This window comes from Haemorhous mexicanus, chromosome 5 (genome assembly GCF_027477595.1).
Source record: "Haemorhous mexicanus isolate bHaeMex1 chromosome 5, bHaeMex1.pri, whole genome shotgun sequence".
Classification (NCBI taxonomy): domain Eukaryota; kingdom Metazoa; phylum Chordata; class Aves; order Passeriformes; family Fringillidae; genus Haemorhous; species Haemorhous mexicanus.
In genome coordinates, this window is record NC_082345.1 from 12,079,639 (window position 1) to 12,096,998 (window position 17,360).

The following is a 17,360-nucleotide window of genomic DNA, read 5'->3' on the forward strand; positions in this document are numbered from 1 at the left end:
TGGCGAATTCATTTCTGCATAGAATCTCTCATGGTACTTTTCAGACTGTAGCGATCACTGCAATCCCATTAAACTGCAATTAGGTTGTTGGAAACACAGGCAAATATTACCTCCTGTATTACCTATGAATTAAATGAAGGGAAGAAATGAAAAATTGCCCTTAATTGCTTCAAGTTTATCACCATCTATGATTAGTATATTTGAAAGGATTTTTTAACATCCCTTTCAAATGTCGGTTGATGGGATTTAAGATCATTCCTGTGGTGCATGGGTTTTCCAGGGTAAGTTAGGAAGATATTCTAGACTCAGCAATGCAAGGAACATGGCTTTTCCACATCCATCTATTGTGTATCCTGTTCTAGAGCTTTTGTCCCTACCACAAGAGTGGTAAAAAATGCCAGTTCAAGTCCTCCTTCCCTTCCCTTGCTCATGGGCAGGTTTTATAGTTGCTGTGGGGCCAGTACCTGTGCCCCACTGGGATGTGGTGCCTGTGGAGGAGTGCCTGAGCCCCTGGGCCACTGGTTCCACTGGCAGGATATTGCCTACTCCTGCCAGTTTATGCCTTTCAATATTTTTTTTTTCCAATTTAATATCAAATGTTTTCACTGCTCCCACAGTTATGTTTTGGGGATGTGTGTGGGAATGAACAGGTGTTCTTGGGAATGAATTAAGGTTCTTTTGCATCAAGTCTCTCCTTTTGATGAAGCTGGACATTCATTGCTCCAATGTGGAATGCATTTGGGCCCAGACTGTGATGTGCTTTTGTTGCCCACAAATGCTGCATGGTTGCTTAAAGATTTTAGTGCTGTGACTTCAGCTGCTTTATGTGTCACCTTGTCTTTTGTGTTCTAGTCACTGCTGTATTAAGCAGTGGCTGATCATCAACAATCTAATTAGAAGGACTTATGGTGAGGATGGGGAAAAAGCAAAAAGAAAAAAAATGTTTTCAGGGGGAGGGTTTTCAGCAGTATAATTAGACAAAGGTTCAGAGAGTAAGGGAATTTTAAAGCTGAAGGCAAATACCTTTTTTACTGATAATTATTATTGAGGTCACAAGGGATAAGGTAAAGAATGAGAGCACCAGAGTTTTGGGGCAGCAATTTCCTTTCTCTTTCCTTTGTGCTTAATTCTTTTTTATTACAAAACCTGCAACCATCAACTTCTCCTACGTATTTCCTACAGTTCCCTATGAAAACAAACACAGAAAGAAAACAAGAAAACTCCCTAATTTTCTAGCTTGTTAAAGTAGCTTATGGTTCAGCTTTTTGTCAAAAATATAACAAGATCCCTAATACCAAACAGTGCATGAAGAATTATATGAAGTCCCTGTATTTTTAAAGCAGATTTAAGGTTAAATAAAGCCAAGAGTATCTCCTTTTCATTGCTGCAATGAGTTCTTAATGCAAAAATCTCATTTTTGAGAGTAACCTGGTATTGCAGAAAGTGTCCCTGCCCATGGCAGGGGGTTTGGAACTAGATGATCTTTAAGGTCCCTTACAACATAAACCATTCTATGATTCTGTATTCTAGAAACTCAAAGAAATACGAGTGATTGATTGTTGTTGTTGTTGTTCTTTGCAGTGCCTCCAAAGCCAATTCATCTGCAGAAGGCAACATACCAAACCCCTAGGCATAAAGCTTTAACAAATCAGAAACCAAGAATGGAGGAAGAGACACCTGCTGCTGTTTCTAGTGTCACAAAGGAAAAGTCCAGTAAAGTGTCAGATCTCATCAACCGTTTTGAGGGAGGCAGGTATGTGACAGACTTTGAATTGCTTTGTAACTCTTTGTTGTGTGGGGATTGTTGGAACTTGAAGCTGTTGATGCCTTGAGAAGGCTGACCTGGAACAGAGGCTAGGCAGAGCTAAAGAATACAGCAGGTATTTATTAGAAGGCTCAATTGATACACCTTGGGCAGCACAAGAGCCCAGCCAGGGCTACACCCAAGATGAACCAAAATGGTCACCAAAAATGGATGACCGGTCACGGGGTCTCACACTTTTATCAGCTCTGGTCCATTTGCATATTGGAGTTAATTGTCCAGTTAGAGCTTCAGCTTATGAAGTCCCATCCCTCTTGTTTTCCTCTCTTCAGTCCACGTTGTTTCTGCTCTTGGGCGTGAGATTTGGATCATTTGTCCTTGGTCCCCAGCTAGAGAAGGAATTGCTTTGTCTCCCTACTCTGTGAAGAGAGCTCACCATCCCCCAACATGAAGCTCAGAACTACAGACTAAAGCAGCACAGAATCTGAAAAATGCAAAAGCTAAAACCTGAGGCATCACTGTGAGCAGAAACGTTGGTACTGTGGTAGGGCTCACTCCTATCCCTGCTAAAGGACTTGATGGCAAAACTGCATGTGTTTTGAAATAGTGGGAGCCAGTTGTATATTTGGCTTAAAAAGGTGTGCTTTTTCATAAGGTATTAGTCCTAATTTTCCTTTAAAAGAAAGAAACTTGCAGCATTTTAAAAACAACCTGGAAAATGTCAGCAATTTGAAATAAGTTTAATATTGAAGCTAATATTAAATACTTTTTTTCTTGAAGAAAAAATACTTTTATGAGCAAATAGAAAAACCTGAAATACTGGTTTTAATTTCATATTGACTTAACTTCTTCAGTCGTTCATGTGAAGAGAGTGAACTCTACAAATTTTTTGTAGGGGTATGACATACATTCCCTAAATGGCTTGCTTTGCAGTACTTCGTGATTTTGGTGGAAAAGCCCATTGTTCTTGAGTTTCAATTCTGTGGTTTATGGGAAAAAAAGAACCATGATCAACATTGCTTTCATAATTTCTTTGGTGACTTTAATGAGATGCACATGATGCATCCCTAAGTAGAGGCATTATAAGCTCTGAAACAGAAGTTTCAAATATATCTGCTCTGTACAAAGAGAGTGACTTTCCAGAAAGCCCATGACAGAGGAACAGCTCAAGAAACTGTCCAGTGACAGTTGTGCATTGCAGGGTTTGGATGTGGTTTTTCCATGTTCCCTTGGGACATGAAATCCCTTGGATCTCAGAAGGGATGCCCCCTGTGGGAGTGAATGAATGATGTACAACAGAGTACATGAATGCATGACCTGCTGTGGAGCCAGAGAAAAAGGGCTTTCATTGAAAGAATTTCCCCTCAAGATGGGTGAAATTTAATCCTTTTTATGGAAGCAGCTGAGCATTGCAAAAGTATGTTTGTCCATTGGAATAGAAATAATTTCAGAGCTTTGTCTGCAAGAAACTTCTGTCATTAGGCAGAGACTTAATTGCACTTGGTGATGACAGATTCTCAGAAATGGGAAAAAGATTACTGCAGCACTGGAGGTCTTGTGAATTCTTTTAACACCAGTCTCTAATCCTGCTATCACTCTGTTTTTCAGTCTTTCTCCAAAGCATCACCCAGCTTTTAAACAGTGCAGTATCCTAAAAAAATAAATAAATAGATAATCTTTTCTGAAAGAAAACTTCAGGTTTGTTGTGCCCTGCAGCACTGAGCCCAGCATTTCTTCCTCCTAGACCTGCCTGCTGTGCTGTGCAGGAACTTCTTCCATATTGTGCAATCAAAGGAAACTATAAACAAAGAAATAAAACTTTCATGTTGATAGACCTTTACAAGTAGGGACATTTTGTGGACTATGGGAAGCGGAGATGTTTTTGGGCAGCATCATTTATTAGGTGCACCAGTAATATCTGTCTAGTGACTAAATTCTACTCAAGTCTGTGATCTCTGCTTATGAGAAACTTTCATGATTAGCATGCTGGGTTCTGGATTATCCTGCTTTGGCAGTGGAAATAATTCCTGGTTTTTTGAATGAGCTCAACCCACAGAATATGTCTTCTGTGAAGCTGAACTTCAATTTAATTAAGGATCTTGAAATGGCTAGGTAGCATGTTCATGAGCTGCAAACTGTGATTGTCAACTCTAATAACTTATTTTCATTAGTCTGTACAGCCTACAAACATGTAGGCGTGTCAGAAAGTTAATTAAACCTCTTTGTGCAGGCAATTGAAAAATGTATATTAATTTTGTCCTAGAGTTAAGTTCATTTAATAAAAAAATGTATAGTCTTTACATGACTAAAGAAAAAGTGATTCAAACTTTTTTTTGTTAGATGACGGAAGAAGATAAAGCTAGTGTAAGTTCTTTTTGGTCTGTGTGCACAAAATTGCAGGATATGTTTGCAGCAGTTTGTACTTTACACATTTGTGTGAAGTATCCTATAAATAAGGAATAAAAGTACAGTTTGTAAGAAATTTTCATCCTTCCAGAAGATGGAAGTCCATACTAGGAATAGTTAGAGGACAGTCAGGAACATGAGATAATATCTTTAAAGCAGAGACAAATTTTGGAGGAAAAAGATTTTTAGAAAAGATGTAGCATGAGAAAAGGACATTTCAAACTAAGGAAACTGGAAAAGAAATGAGATAAAAATGTAAAGATCCTCATGTAATATTCTGAACTAAGGAAATGGATGCTATATGTTCTTGATTGATTTTGTTTGATTAATTTTTGTAATAAAAGAGCTGTTAGGTGATGGGCTACTTGTTAGCTTATGCAGGGGACTAGACTTGGGAAACCACAAGCCTTGCTCCATTTCTGCCAATAACCTTCTGGGACACTTTGGGCAAGTTGCTTCATCTGTCAGTTTCTTGGTTTCCTGCTCTGTTTCATGGAGCTAAGAATAGAAAAATTTAGGTTGCAAAAGATGACTGAATCCAACTGTTAACCCAGCACTGCCAAACCACTAAACCACCTCCTCAAGTGCCACATCTTCGCATCTTTTAAATACCTCCAGGGATGGTGGCTCAAATCTTCCCTGGGCACCCTGTTCCAGTGCCTGATGACCCTTTCATTGTAGGGTTCCCTCCAACCCTTTCATTGACCCTTTCAGTGGAGAGTTTATTCCTAATATCCAGTATAAATAATATCTATAAATAAATAATATCCCCTACACATGGGGTCCAAGATGCATAGGGATGCAATGGCTCACAATGGGCAGAGGTCTGGGTTTCAGGTAAGAGAAGCTTGTTTGTTAAGTGTTTTATTGCATTTCAGGTCTAAGAACTTCCTAATATTAACACAGCAAAAAGAAGATTTTTGGGGGAGAAATTGGTTATGTAGTGCAACTCTCCTATTTCCCTTATGTTTTACAAGTCCATACTTAACTCTTCTCTCATCAATGCTTTGTTTGCTTGGTGTTTTTAGCTCACTGAATCCTACTGATTTCAAGAAAGATTCCTCCGTTCTCCACATCACTAAATCTCAAGGAAGATATGGGTCCACACCATCACCTCAACCAAAACTCCCCTCCCAGCCCTCACTACAGACACAGGGAAACAGTCACACTGACAGAACTCAGGTTGCACAGCTGCCCACGGCCAACGGCGTGGTGGCGCAGGACCGGCCGGAGGAAGAGGAGCGGCGGTCGCCGGAGCGCGGCTCGGCCGCGTCCACCCCGCTCCCGCTCCCGGACGGTGCCGTGGACAGCAGCTTGACAAACGGGGAAGGAGAATGCCCTCGCAGAGAGTCCCTGCCAAGTGAGGCTGCCTGTGAGGAGCAGATGCTCAACAGCTGCCACAGGACTCCCAGCAGTGACACGCTGCTCCCACCCGAAAACGAAACTCTAGGAATTGATACTGATGTCAAGGAAGAGCCAGCTGAGGAAAGCAGTAAACAAGATCAACCTGTAGAAATAAAGGTAAAGAGAGAAATGGTTTCATTCCTGATATAGCACTACATTTTGTATTTTCTCTAGGTTTTTATTTACAAAAATAGACTTCCAGGAACAGGTTAGAAATTGAAAATATTTTGGTTATTTTCCCTCTGAAAAAAGATGAGAAAAAAATTTTGCTTGCCTTTTCCCACACTCTCCCCTCCTTTGCTCTTCTCCTCATCCCCTTGGCTCTTTCCCCATTAGTTATCTGAGGTTTAAAAAAAAGTGAAACTCAAACGTGTGCCTGTTTAGCACCATGCTTCAGCTGTGCTAGCCTACAAGGGACACATGTTACTGGTGTATGTGAAATAAAATGCCATGTGCAGTAAACTGTCATGACAGAGCTTCAGGCAGAAGATTTGTGTGAATCCCTAGCTTGGATGTAATTGTCAAGTCAAAGCTGGAAAGGCAGTGGCAGTCTGCTAGTGATCAGATAGATATGTAGTGTTCAGGGCACACTAAATACATGACTTTTTAGCAAGGAGAACTTATGATGAATTTGAGTTCCCTTGTGAGGAAGATTTTAAATGCTTAAGCGAAGTAAGTGGGTGGAAGGAAATCTGTCTTGGGGAATTAATTGCTGAAAAATGGTGCATATTTTTCACTTGTGAAAGTTTACTTGTGAGTTTGCCTCTTTCTACCAAAGCAGTAAATGTGATTAACAGTTCTGGTCCAGCCATCCCCTGTTTGGCAAGGGGAGCTTCTCCTCTTCACCACAGAGCCAAACAGCTGATGCTGGAAAAACTCCTCACTGCTGGTCAGGTGTGCACCTGCAGCAGGTCACTGCAGCCCTTGAGTTTGTTTAGCTGAGGGTCACATACATACATGCTTGGAGGTAAACTCTGTGAGTGGGAAAGGTGGATGAAATATCTTGGGTAATGATAAGAAAGTGATGGGTTGTGTGGTTTTCTTCTTTCTTTTAGGTTTTTTTTTTTTCCCCAGTAATGAACAAATGTTATGATCCCCAGCTAAGCATAAGCCTGGGTACAGTCCAAGGCACTTTTGGCCTGCCACACCTGTCATAATGTTTCTGTCTCCTGTTGGGTAATGCCTGTTTCCCCTCTCTGTGCCTATAAAGTGCTGAATTCTCAGTGGGCAACAATGTTAAGCTTGAATCCAAGTCACGCAGTAAGGGGCTGGGAGCATTTTCAAGAAAAAAGCTGAAAAGGGAAGCAGCTCTGTTTTAAAGTTCAGGAAGGAGCTGGGCAAATGCTAATGGCAGCAATCTCATTAAAATCTGTCTTTGAGCTGCTGGGACCAGCACATGTGATCTGTCTTATATTGACACTGAGTCAGCTTGTGAGGTGTAATGTGACTGTAACTAGATGTATATTGTTCATTGGTGCTTGAAGGGTACAAAACCAAGACATAGCCATGCAGGATGACTTTTAAGCTTGCTCTGGTGCAGAACTGAATCTGTAAAACTGAGCTGGGTCACAGCAACCCTTCCTGAGATACCTTGTGCAGCAAGGACTTCCCGTTTAGTCTGGTGGGGATAAGAAGTGTGTCTGCCACCCTTTACAGAATCAAACACTGATTTAGTTTGGATTAATACAGCCTGGAGATGGCAATTAGCTCTCTGGTGGTCTAAGTAGCTGCTGCCATGCTGTCTGGATTAGGAGAAGGATGATGATCAACAGGAGAGTTCTGGTGGAGCTTTAAGCTGTTTCTATGTTCAAGCACACACTGGTAAGAAGTAAGAGCATTAGACAATCTGTGATTTTGTTAAATGCCTACTGAGTCATTATAGAATGTTAAAACTGGGATGCAGTCCAGCTGAAGTTGCTAAACACAACTTGGATAACAGCACTCTCCTGCCCTTTTGATTAGAAATGTGAGTACAGTTGAATAAAAGCAAAAGGAGCAGATGCATGTGAGTCATAGCCAAACTTTGAGTCTGATATATGTATTTTGATGCTGATGCAAAGTATATTGTCTCTTGCATGTCATGTTTCTTGGTTCAGGAAAGAGCAGAAAGTGGTGCCCTCTCTCTTTGTAAATGTGTACATGTACAGTGCAAGTAATCCTAAATCCACAGCTGGAAGGGGTGAATTAAATTGGCGGCTGGTGCAAAACCAGTGCTGAAATTATTTTTTGGACTTAGAAAAGAAGGCTTGTTTTGAAATAGTGTTGCTCTTACAATTATTCCCCTCCCTCTCCCCTCAGTCACTGTAGATCTGAATAAAGACAGATTATTGAAGGTTCTGGAAAAAGTTGAGCAAAACTTATTAAATTTGGCAGTGATCTGAAAAAAAATTCCCAAAACAACCAGAGTATCCTTTATTTCTCTTATTTACTGAATTAGTTTGAAGGTAATGAAACACAATCATAACAAGCAAAAAGAGAATTAAAAGTTAAAACTTTGCTGCCTTGCAGCAGAAGCACCTCCTGTTAAAAAATTGGTCTGTCTAAACTGCGGAGGCTGAATAGTACAGGAACATCTCAATTTATTAACTTCCTGAATAACATCTTGTGGGGAATCTGCTGCTACAGCTAACTGAGGACAAGAGGACAAACGTGTCAGTGTTTGCTGTGAGACTGGTAGGAAACAGGGATATAGACTGCCTGCATGCCACAGATGGGGAGAATCCACTGAACATCTTTTAATCAAGTCCTTATATGATGTCTTCTTTTAATGATGGTGTTGGGGGCTCTGATGGTTCAGATGCAAAAACCCAGTGTAGATACTGGATTTCTAAATGTGGGGTGATGTTTCAGTTTAACCAGGGTAAAATTTTGGGTCTTGGAAAGTTAATTCCCTGCCAAGAAATATTTTTCTGTTGAAAGAACTTGAGAGGTTCTACCAGCTTCTTGATTCTATAGTTTTTGGTCTTCTTTAGAAATAGTACAGGGAACAAAGCTGTGTATCTTAAGCAGCCAACATAAATGCATGAATCTTCTTGTGAACAGTCACTACTTTAGGGGTATCAGAATCTTCCTGCTTTCTTGGCTGCTGTGCAAGAAACGAGCACAGTGTAATTTAAATTTTATTTGTTCATACTCTACTTCTCTCACCCTGTCTGTGTTGTTTAATAGATTCCTTCAAAGCCCCTGGGGCAAGGACTATGCATGAGTAAGAGTGAATCATATACATTACTTCATGTTGCAGGTACAGTTTTCTTGACAGGAGATGGCTCCTGTTTGGTTTGGAGAATAAGAAAGTTCATACTTTCACCAGCATTTTTCACACCTCTTACTAATTTCAGAGTTCAAAATCACTTATTTTAATTTCTTAAGCGTGCGTAGTAATATAATTATTCTAATGATGAGCAGCTTTGCACTAAAGAACTAGATCCAGCTGACAAATTTACTGTAAGCATTGGAGTAGAGATTCAAGTTTGCAGTTCCTGCTGATGCAACTCTTGGTCTCTCACACTACTGATATTTTGCTCCAGGGATGAAATAACGTACCTGTGTAGTGTAAATGTTCTCTATATAGCACATTTCTACTCAGTTTATATGTTGGGTTGCCATGTATTATGGATTGTCACAGAAGTTTAAAATTGTTCCTTGAAATAATTGTTGCCTCAAGTTCCCCTCAACAGCACCCCCTGCTTCCCCACTGAGGACGTGCTGAAAGAAAAGCAGTAGAAGAGTTTTCTGTTATTTTGCACTGCTCTGATCCTGTGGGTGGGTGTTCTTGTGCTGGAATAGGAACACTCTGCAGTGATTAAAGTATAACTCATCTGTGATATGCATTTCGAGGATCCCTCTGTCAGGTCGTGCAATTGATGTAGAAAGGAGGTGCAGGTTCAAGAATTAAGATGATGTCTAAGGTTGATACTGAGAGGATTGGAAATCTGGGCTCAGCTCATTTTATGTGACTTTTTTTTGCGTTTGTTATGCATGATTTTCCCTCTCTTAATTAGTTCAAGTAATCTTCTAAGCACTATGGATTGCTTCTATAGCACTGCTTCGGGGAGAAAGTGGGGTTCTGGGGTGAGAAAAAAAAAATTCCTGAGGAAACAGTAACCTCCATGGTTTTGTGCCTCAAGTCCACATGTGAGATCTTTTGTAAATGGCTGCACTAAGCAGCAAGCTGTGTCTGTAATAGCTAATCCTCCACTCCCTGCAATGTCTCTTGACAGCACTTAAAACACTATTCTGCAGGTTACTGTGGTTGCTATGCTGATTTAAACAGATTTAATGAACAGCTTTGAAGTCGCTATTGAAAGCCTGTTTTTAGGGAGGAGGTTTGCCATGTAGCAGTGCAACTGTGAACACTGCAGATTAGAACTGAAATACGTTGAAATTTGGAATACTTATTGAGTACCAAAATGGGGAAAAACGCACTGAACTGCTTTAAATATAAGACTGCACTTCAATATTCTTCACACAATTTTTGTAAAGGTACTTGCAAATGTTTATCATAGCCTTGTGGGAAGCAGTGTGCATCTTGAAATCAGAAACCACTCTCTCAAGCTCTCCTCTTTATTTTTTTTAATGAAGAATTTTTATGGTTTGTCTGGCAAATTACCAGTTTCCCATAAGCACTGTGATAATACTGCCATTTATTTCAGGAAGACTCTGATGTTGTTAGATGTGAGCAGGCTATCACTAGATCTGGAGAAAGAATCTTGTAATGGAAGTGTCAGTTTGTTGAGCCTGACACTTGCAAGCCTGAGGCATTTCCCTTATGTTTTGACATTGTAGAAGGCTGTCCTTTCATTGTTTGTTTTGGAGTAATTTTGCCCAGCAACTTACAATTGCATATTCTAACATATTTAGTTTAATATTGAACATTGAGTGAATGTTTTAAGTTGCTGTTCAGCAGAAGAATCAGAAATATATTTTGCGGAATAAAATATTTTAAAAGGAAAACTTCCCTTAAAATGCAAAAATTACTTCCATAAAGACTTAATGAAGGAGTCCTGTAATTGCAGTCAGTAATTATTCAGCAATGAGTGTATTGGTGAACATAAAACATTTTGTACCACATTTTTCAATAATTTTGCTGTGCAGAGAACACGCAGTTCAAATAACTCCTGAAATGGGGCGGGGGTGAACACGGAGTGCTCCCATCTGTTCCCTCTTACTCTGTAAATCAGCTCCTCCAGCTCTGAAAGGTCAGTGGTACTCAGTTACCAGGATGTGAGCTGATCTGTTGACTAGGGAGGTGGTGCTTTGGCAAAGATCCCTATGCAAACTGGAAAATACTACACCTTTTAGGCTTTGGATTTTGCTTCACAATTTGACTGATTTTTAACATTCTCTGGCTTTTGTTGTATGTGTTGGTTAAACTGTGGGAAATTATGCATTTTTCAAGGTTGGTGTTTATTACTAAATGTTAAACTTGTATTTCAGTTTTTGAACAATAAGGTAGTCATAAGTATTTTTAAAATTTTTTATGATTATTAAATTATGTTTTCTTCAGTATCCTAATAGTTGCTCTTCTTTTCCTCCAGGAGACAGATGAGCAGAAACGTCACAAAATTGCCAATGAACTTCTGCAAACAGAAAAGGCCTACGTTAGCCGGCTGGACCTCCTCGATGGGGTACATTTTTCTCAAGTTTGCTTTTCTTGTGTTGCCATAAATTCACTCAAATGGCTATGTATAAGTGTGGGTATAAATTACATGAGATGTGGAATGTTTTTCACAATTTGCTGATTTCCCAGTCAGTCATTTTCTGTTGCCTCATGGTTTTGCCTTTGCTTCTGTTTTAAGAGTGCTGTATTTTTAATAAGTATTAGAATTTTGTGGCTATTAAAGCAATATCTTCTCTGTGTGGGGATGTCACTGCAAGCAATCATGCTGGTAGCCAACAAAGAGGATGGATAACCATGTTTTGGCTTCCAGTGAATTGGAGTGAATATTGCAATCACCCACTCATTAGAAAATTACTAAATCCTTCTAATTTGAGCCACCCCATCAGAATTCTTCTTTAGTCCCAAAAGACCTAGAAATTGCCCATTCCAAAAAGAATATCCTCTATTTTCCCATTCTATATTTAGAAACAGAAATTACTGCTCCTGCAAGGAAAGGGCTGGACTCTCATGTTTTGCACAATCTAGCTGATATTTCTTAAACCTAAAAGTCTGCACTTGAGAATTTTTCCTTCCTAAGTCTTGTTTACTTTCCACATAACACATATACACTTTACTTGGATGCCTCTAGCTTTGTGTTGCCTTACTACAGGATATTTTTCTCAGACTCTACAGTTTAAGTTTCTCAGGTCCAGTGCAGAAGTTTTGTACAAACACTTTTTGTATAAGTTGATAAGTTTGATAAGTTGACTTTTGTAAAAAGTCTCAACTACTACAATAATTGTTCAGGCTGCTTGGGGATCTATGTAATTGTCCTCAAGAAAGTGGATTTACACAGCAGACCCACATTATGATGGAAGTATGGTAACTGTTAAAAGCCAAAATATTGCAGGAAAAAAAAGTGATTTAGAGAAATTTAAAAGTAAAAAAATATGTTTACTTCCTGCATAGATTTTTCTGATGGGTAATGTACATTTATTTTCCTTGGTGGCTTTATAAGTGCATCACTTCTATGTCTGTTTCCTAAATATTAACTGGAGAGAATTCTGAAAAACGAGTTTCAAACACAGCTGCTCAGCTGCTGCTCATGAGAGAAAAGCAGAAGACTAGGAAGGGACTGTTATATTTCTGAGCTTGGTTAAAAAGTTGTGTAATCTTTATGGTCTTCAAAGTAACTATCTGTCCTGTTGGCAATGCAGCAAACTGGGCATGGTTTAGGGTGTATATGGCAGAAAAATGGCTTTTTTCCTTTTAAGACACTCTGGCTGTCTCAGTTGGGGGATCAAAGTTCCTATCTTCCAACTCTTTTCTTCTTTTGCAAGTCCTTACCCAGACTTTTGAAGCCTTTTCTGGGGATATACAATCTGTTCAAGCATGGGAGAGGGTGGCAGTGGGACAACAACTCTCCAAAAGCACGGGGGTTTTTTGTGATGTGCATATTAACTGATGCATTTGTAGTGCACCTAGTCAGGTTGAGCCTACTGAAGGAGAAAGAATATATTTATTTTTAAAAGAGACTATAATATATTTATTTTTAAAAGAGTCCACCCAGAACTGGGTCCCTTCTGTACTTTAAATGATACATGGGGACCACTCTTAGTCTGCCAGCTACTTTGATTTCAAAAGGATAAGGGGATACAACATTCAAGGAAGGTTCTGGGGCTAATGGTGATCAGACATCATGCTAATTGCAAAGGACAGAAGAGTGGAAAATACTGCTGGAAGACTGGGAAAGCTGAGATGATCTAGCTGTTAAAACAGACAGGATGAAATGTCTGGAGCTGCTCCCAAATGGCACTGCTTCAGCTTGGCTCCCCTGGTGTCAGCCTTGCCTGCAGTGCTCTCCTGGCTTACAAGAACAAAAGTGGGGTGTAAGGGGAGGAGAAGCTTTTCACTTCCAGTGAGGGTAAGGCAATGAATGAGTTCATCACTACCCGTCTGTATTAGTGAAATATTAATCTTGCCAGGAGGGGTGGATAGGTGGTCTTCCATTGGTTAAATATAATAGGCTGATGATAGGTTTGTGGCTCTTTTTCTGTATTGCAGGTATTCTATTCCAGACTCCTTGAGGAAGCCAACAGAGGTTCATTTCCACCTGAAGTGATTAATAAAATCTTTTCCAACATTTCATCAATAAATGCCTTCCACAGTAAATTCTTACTTCCAGAACTTGAAAAAAGAATGCAAGAATGGTAAGAGGCAATTCCCTGGTTAATACACTTCTAAAACTGTGTCTGTAGAAACTCTCTTGCAGGGTTGAGGTAGGGAAAGTATCTTCAAATTAAGCTCTCCAGGCCCAGGAACCACTGTGAGTAGGAGAACATCTGCTCTTCCACTCTTCCTCAGGATCTGACTCAGCAGAGTTCTGGCATCATTTGCTCAAAATAAAGGACAGGGATCATGAGTAATCTCACTGAAGCCAGTGAGATTCCTCATGATCTTGCTAAATTGGGGGTTAAGACTCAAATTATGTGCTACCTGGTGAGTTTGTTGTGCAGAGTACAAAGTGAGGTAAATCACACATATATGGTTTATGACAATGCTGAAGTATAGTAACCTCTGTTGTTACTGCCTTTTGTAATAACGTGGGACAGAATCTTCTTCTTCCTCTATGTTTTAGTTTTCTGTTTGAAATTAAAATCCATGCCAGGTATATTTCAGGGCCATTTTCCCCTCAGTTATTCTTGATCTCTATTTATAGCCAGCAAGGATAGAACAGGTGTAAATCTACTGTGTAATACTCTTGTACAGATGTAGTATCTTTATCCTGCCTTGGGGTGTGTGTGTGTGATTCTGGACATATTAAAACACAGCCATACATTCTTGGTCTCTTCTATGTAATTGAAAAAAAAAAAAAAAGAAAAGGTCTCAAACCATTGCTGCTTCCCTACATTCTTCAGGAAAAAGGATAACCTCATTTAAAAAGAAATTGTAAATACAGTTTCATCCAGTCATTTCACCTCAGCACTTGTTTGGCTTCTATATTCTATATTACCTAGAATTTATTATGAGGAATTCAAGTGTTTGTCCATACATAATTTCCAGCTACACTATCATATAGCTCCTTTATTGTCAGAAACCACACCAAAAATGAGGGAAAAAAAAACCTCTTTTGTGATATATATGAAAATCTTGGGCCATACAGTGGTGCTTTAGACAGCAGCTGTACATCTTCTGACTCTGTAAGATGATTCCCCTTTAAATGATGATTCCTTAAAATAGAATACTTCACATGCACAAACACATGGTACCTCTGTGTAGTCTATAATGCAAGGAAGTAATAAAATGTAAGCATTGTGCAATATAAGAAGTTCCCCTCAGAATGACTTGAGTAAGTAAAAACTACCCATTTCTTTTAACAGAAGTTGAAAAAATCTGATAGGAAATAGGAATGCCTGGATTACACTAAGAGTGCATGTTCATGACAAGTGGAATTTAGATGTTTAAAAAACAGCTCACACCATGTCGTGGCAGTGCTGTGTAATTTGAAATGAGATTCACGGTGTAAGCTTAAAATTCTGCTCTAGACACTTTATGGAGCACAGAATATGGGTTGCCTTACTTTACATATTTGAAACATGCTAAACTGCTCACTACTCTTGTGTGTGTAATTATATAGCTCCAAAGGCTGAAAAGTGCTTTTGCAGATAAGCTTTGACTCTTGGTGCAGAGCTAATAAATTGCATCACAAGGACATTATCTTTTCCAAATTGTGTGAAAACAACCTTTGTGCTGTACCTGAGACAGCCTGTTCAAATGTCCTTGAAACACTGTGCTTTTGGGAGGAGTTGGAATTAAGGGTGCACCTGAAGACAGCTTTTTCTGATCATTGCTGAAAGTAAAATCTGGGGTAATTTTCTCTCTCCATCACTGGTCTCTGAAATTGTCTGGAATAATAGCTCCTGCCAGGTACAGTCTTCTCAGAAGTTTCTCTCATTAGACACAAGAAATTAAGTATGTTCTATGGGTAGCTTTATGTGCTTCTATTATTCTTTATCTTCCAGCAAAAAAAGCTGGATAAAAATTTCTGACCTTTTCTTGAGCTGTGGTTTAAATTGCAAACTTAGAGTAAAAATATGTAAAAATATGTAAAGCAGATCAAAACCAAATTCTTTTTTGGAAGAAAAGGCAGTGTGAATCTAAACTTACCAAGTGAAAGTGAAATTGTCTGGTAGCTGCATTTTGAATGAGTTGAGCAACAGCTGGGGCTGAATCTCTTACAACATATGGCTTGAAAACACCAGCATTGTTGCAATATATTCCTCATGAAAAGTGTGGAACAGAGCAAACAGTGATCCCATGCCATAGAGTCATCAAATGGTTTGTCTTGGAACAGACCTTAAAGATCATCTAATTCCAGCTCCCCTTCCATGGGCAGGGAGACCTTTCACTAGACTATCAAAAGAGATAATTAGATACAATACCCTGAGTCTTCTGCACCCAAGGATGACCAGATACTTGGGAATAGCATAAGAACCCTGCATGACTTCAGAGACCAACTTCCCCCCCTGTCTTGTCCCCTCATTGCCAGCCCAGCAGCAGCCCAGCCTCTGCCAGGTGTCACACAGGAACTCTCTGTCCTGCAGAGGCAGCTGGAGCTGGACCAGTTTTTGACAGTCCTGCAATATTCACTGTTCAAGTATAACTTTTCTGTTCTGCACAGCTTTTCTCTCAGAGAAGTGGTATGTTGGAGTGGGCTGTAGAATTTTTCACTTGAGACAGCTATGAGAACATTGATTTCAGACTTTTAGAAATCCATACTGGGATACTGAGTTTCTGAGTCTGTCCCTGAAAATGAGACATGAAATGTGCTTCGTTTTGTAGTTCTTGGAGGTGCCTGTGTGCTGCTCTACATTTTTTGTGTGCCCTGGGAGCGCTGCTTCTCTCAGCCTCTCCATCTGCTACTTTACTCTTCTGTTTTATCTGAAGACGCCATCAGGAGTTGGGAAAAACGTGGGAAAGTTCTCACAAAAGACTGGAATCCAAGGGATTATCTTTTCTTCATATGTTTCCTTAGATAATTAGTAATTAAAACCCAAATGTTAATACGTATATTTATACAAGGCACAGAGTGGAAGCTGTACAGAATGGGCTTAGCCCTTAAACCAAACCACAGGTTAGATATTTTAAGGATTAAATTATGGTCAGAAGAAGATAATGTAATTTTGAGGAACTGCAGATAAAATAAATTAGGCCATGTTTTGTAAATAAAATCTTTCATGTCTTCAATTTCTAGCTTTACTTAGTTTAGTCCTCTACATGACCTGTGGTGCTTATACATCATCAAAGGGTGATACAAACTCTCTTTCTAGATTTTCTTATTTAATCCTCTACATGACCTGTGGTGCCTATACATCATTATGGGGGATACAAACACTCTTTCTAGATTTTCTTATTTTAGTCCTCTGCATGACCTGTGGTGCTTATACATCATTATGGGGGATACAAACACTCTTTCTAGATTTTCTTATTTTAGTCCTCTGCATGACCTGTGGTGCTTATACTTCATTAAAGGGGGATGCAAACACCTTCTAGATTTTCTTATTTTAGTCCCCTACATGACATGTGGTCCTTATACATCGTTAAAGGGGATACAAACACTCTAGATTTTCTTATTTAATCCTCTTCAGGACCTGTGGTGCTTATACATCATCAAAGGGGATACAAAGACTCCTTCTAGATTTTCTTATTTTAGTCCTCTGTATGACCTGTGGTGCTTACACATCATTAAAGGGGGATACAAACACTCTCCTTGTGAATTCAGATTTAACTCCATATGAGGCGATCCCATACAGAAGGATTCTCTCTTAAACGCTTGAAACCTTTTATAACCTTGAGTGACTTTTTTTCTTTCCATTTTGCTCTGAGATTCCACCCTCTTACTTTGCAGGACCACCACCCCTAGGATTGGTGATATTCTGCAGAAGTTGGCTCCTTTCCTCAAGATGTACGGCGAGTACGTGAAGAATTTCGACAACGCAATGGAACTGGTGAAAACGTGGACTGAACGGTCACCTCAGTTCAAATTCATTATCCAAGACATTCAGGTAATGGGGAGAGCAATGGGGATCCTCAAGTAATATATAAAAATACACGTTTGTGGATGAAAAATGGATTAAAGAGGAAATTAAATTCCAAATCCCTTAGAATTAAGGTAGTTGTTTTTGTCCA

General features: G+C 39.5%; 1 protein-coding gene across 3 annotated transcripts in view; it reads left to right on the top strand.

The window, feature by feature from the left end:
- Positions 1-17,360, top strand: part of FGD4 (FYVE, RhoGEF and PH domain containing 4) — a 104,822-nt gene that overhangs the window by 69,671 nt on the left and 17,791 nt on the right. For all 3 annotated transcript variants that reach the window (XM_059845912.1, XM_059845914.1, XM_059845913.1), the window contains exons 3-7: positions 1,582-1,753; positions 5,197-5,689; positions 11,110-11,199; positions 13,236-13,381; positions 17,080-17,236. In XM_059845912.1, coding sequence (XP_059701895.1) covers positions 1,582-1,753; positions 5,197-5,689; positions 11,110-11,199; positions 13,236-13,381; positions 17,080-17,236 — 1,058 coding nt within the window. The remainder of the gene's footprint in view (positions 1-1,581; positions 1,754-5,196; positions 5,690-11,109; positions 11,200-13,235; positions 13,382-17,079; positions 17,237-17,360) is intronic.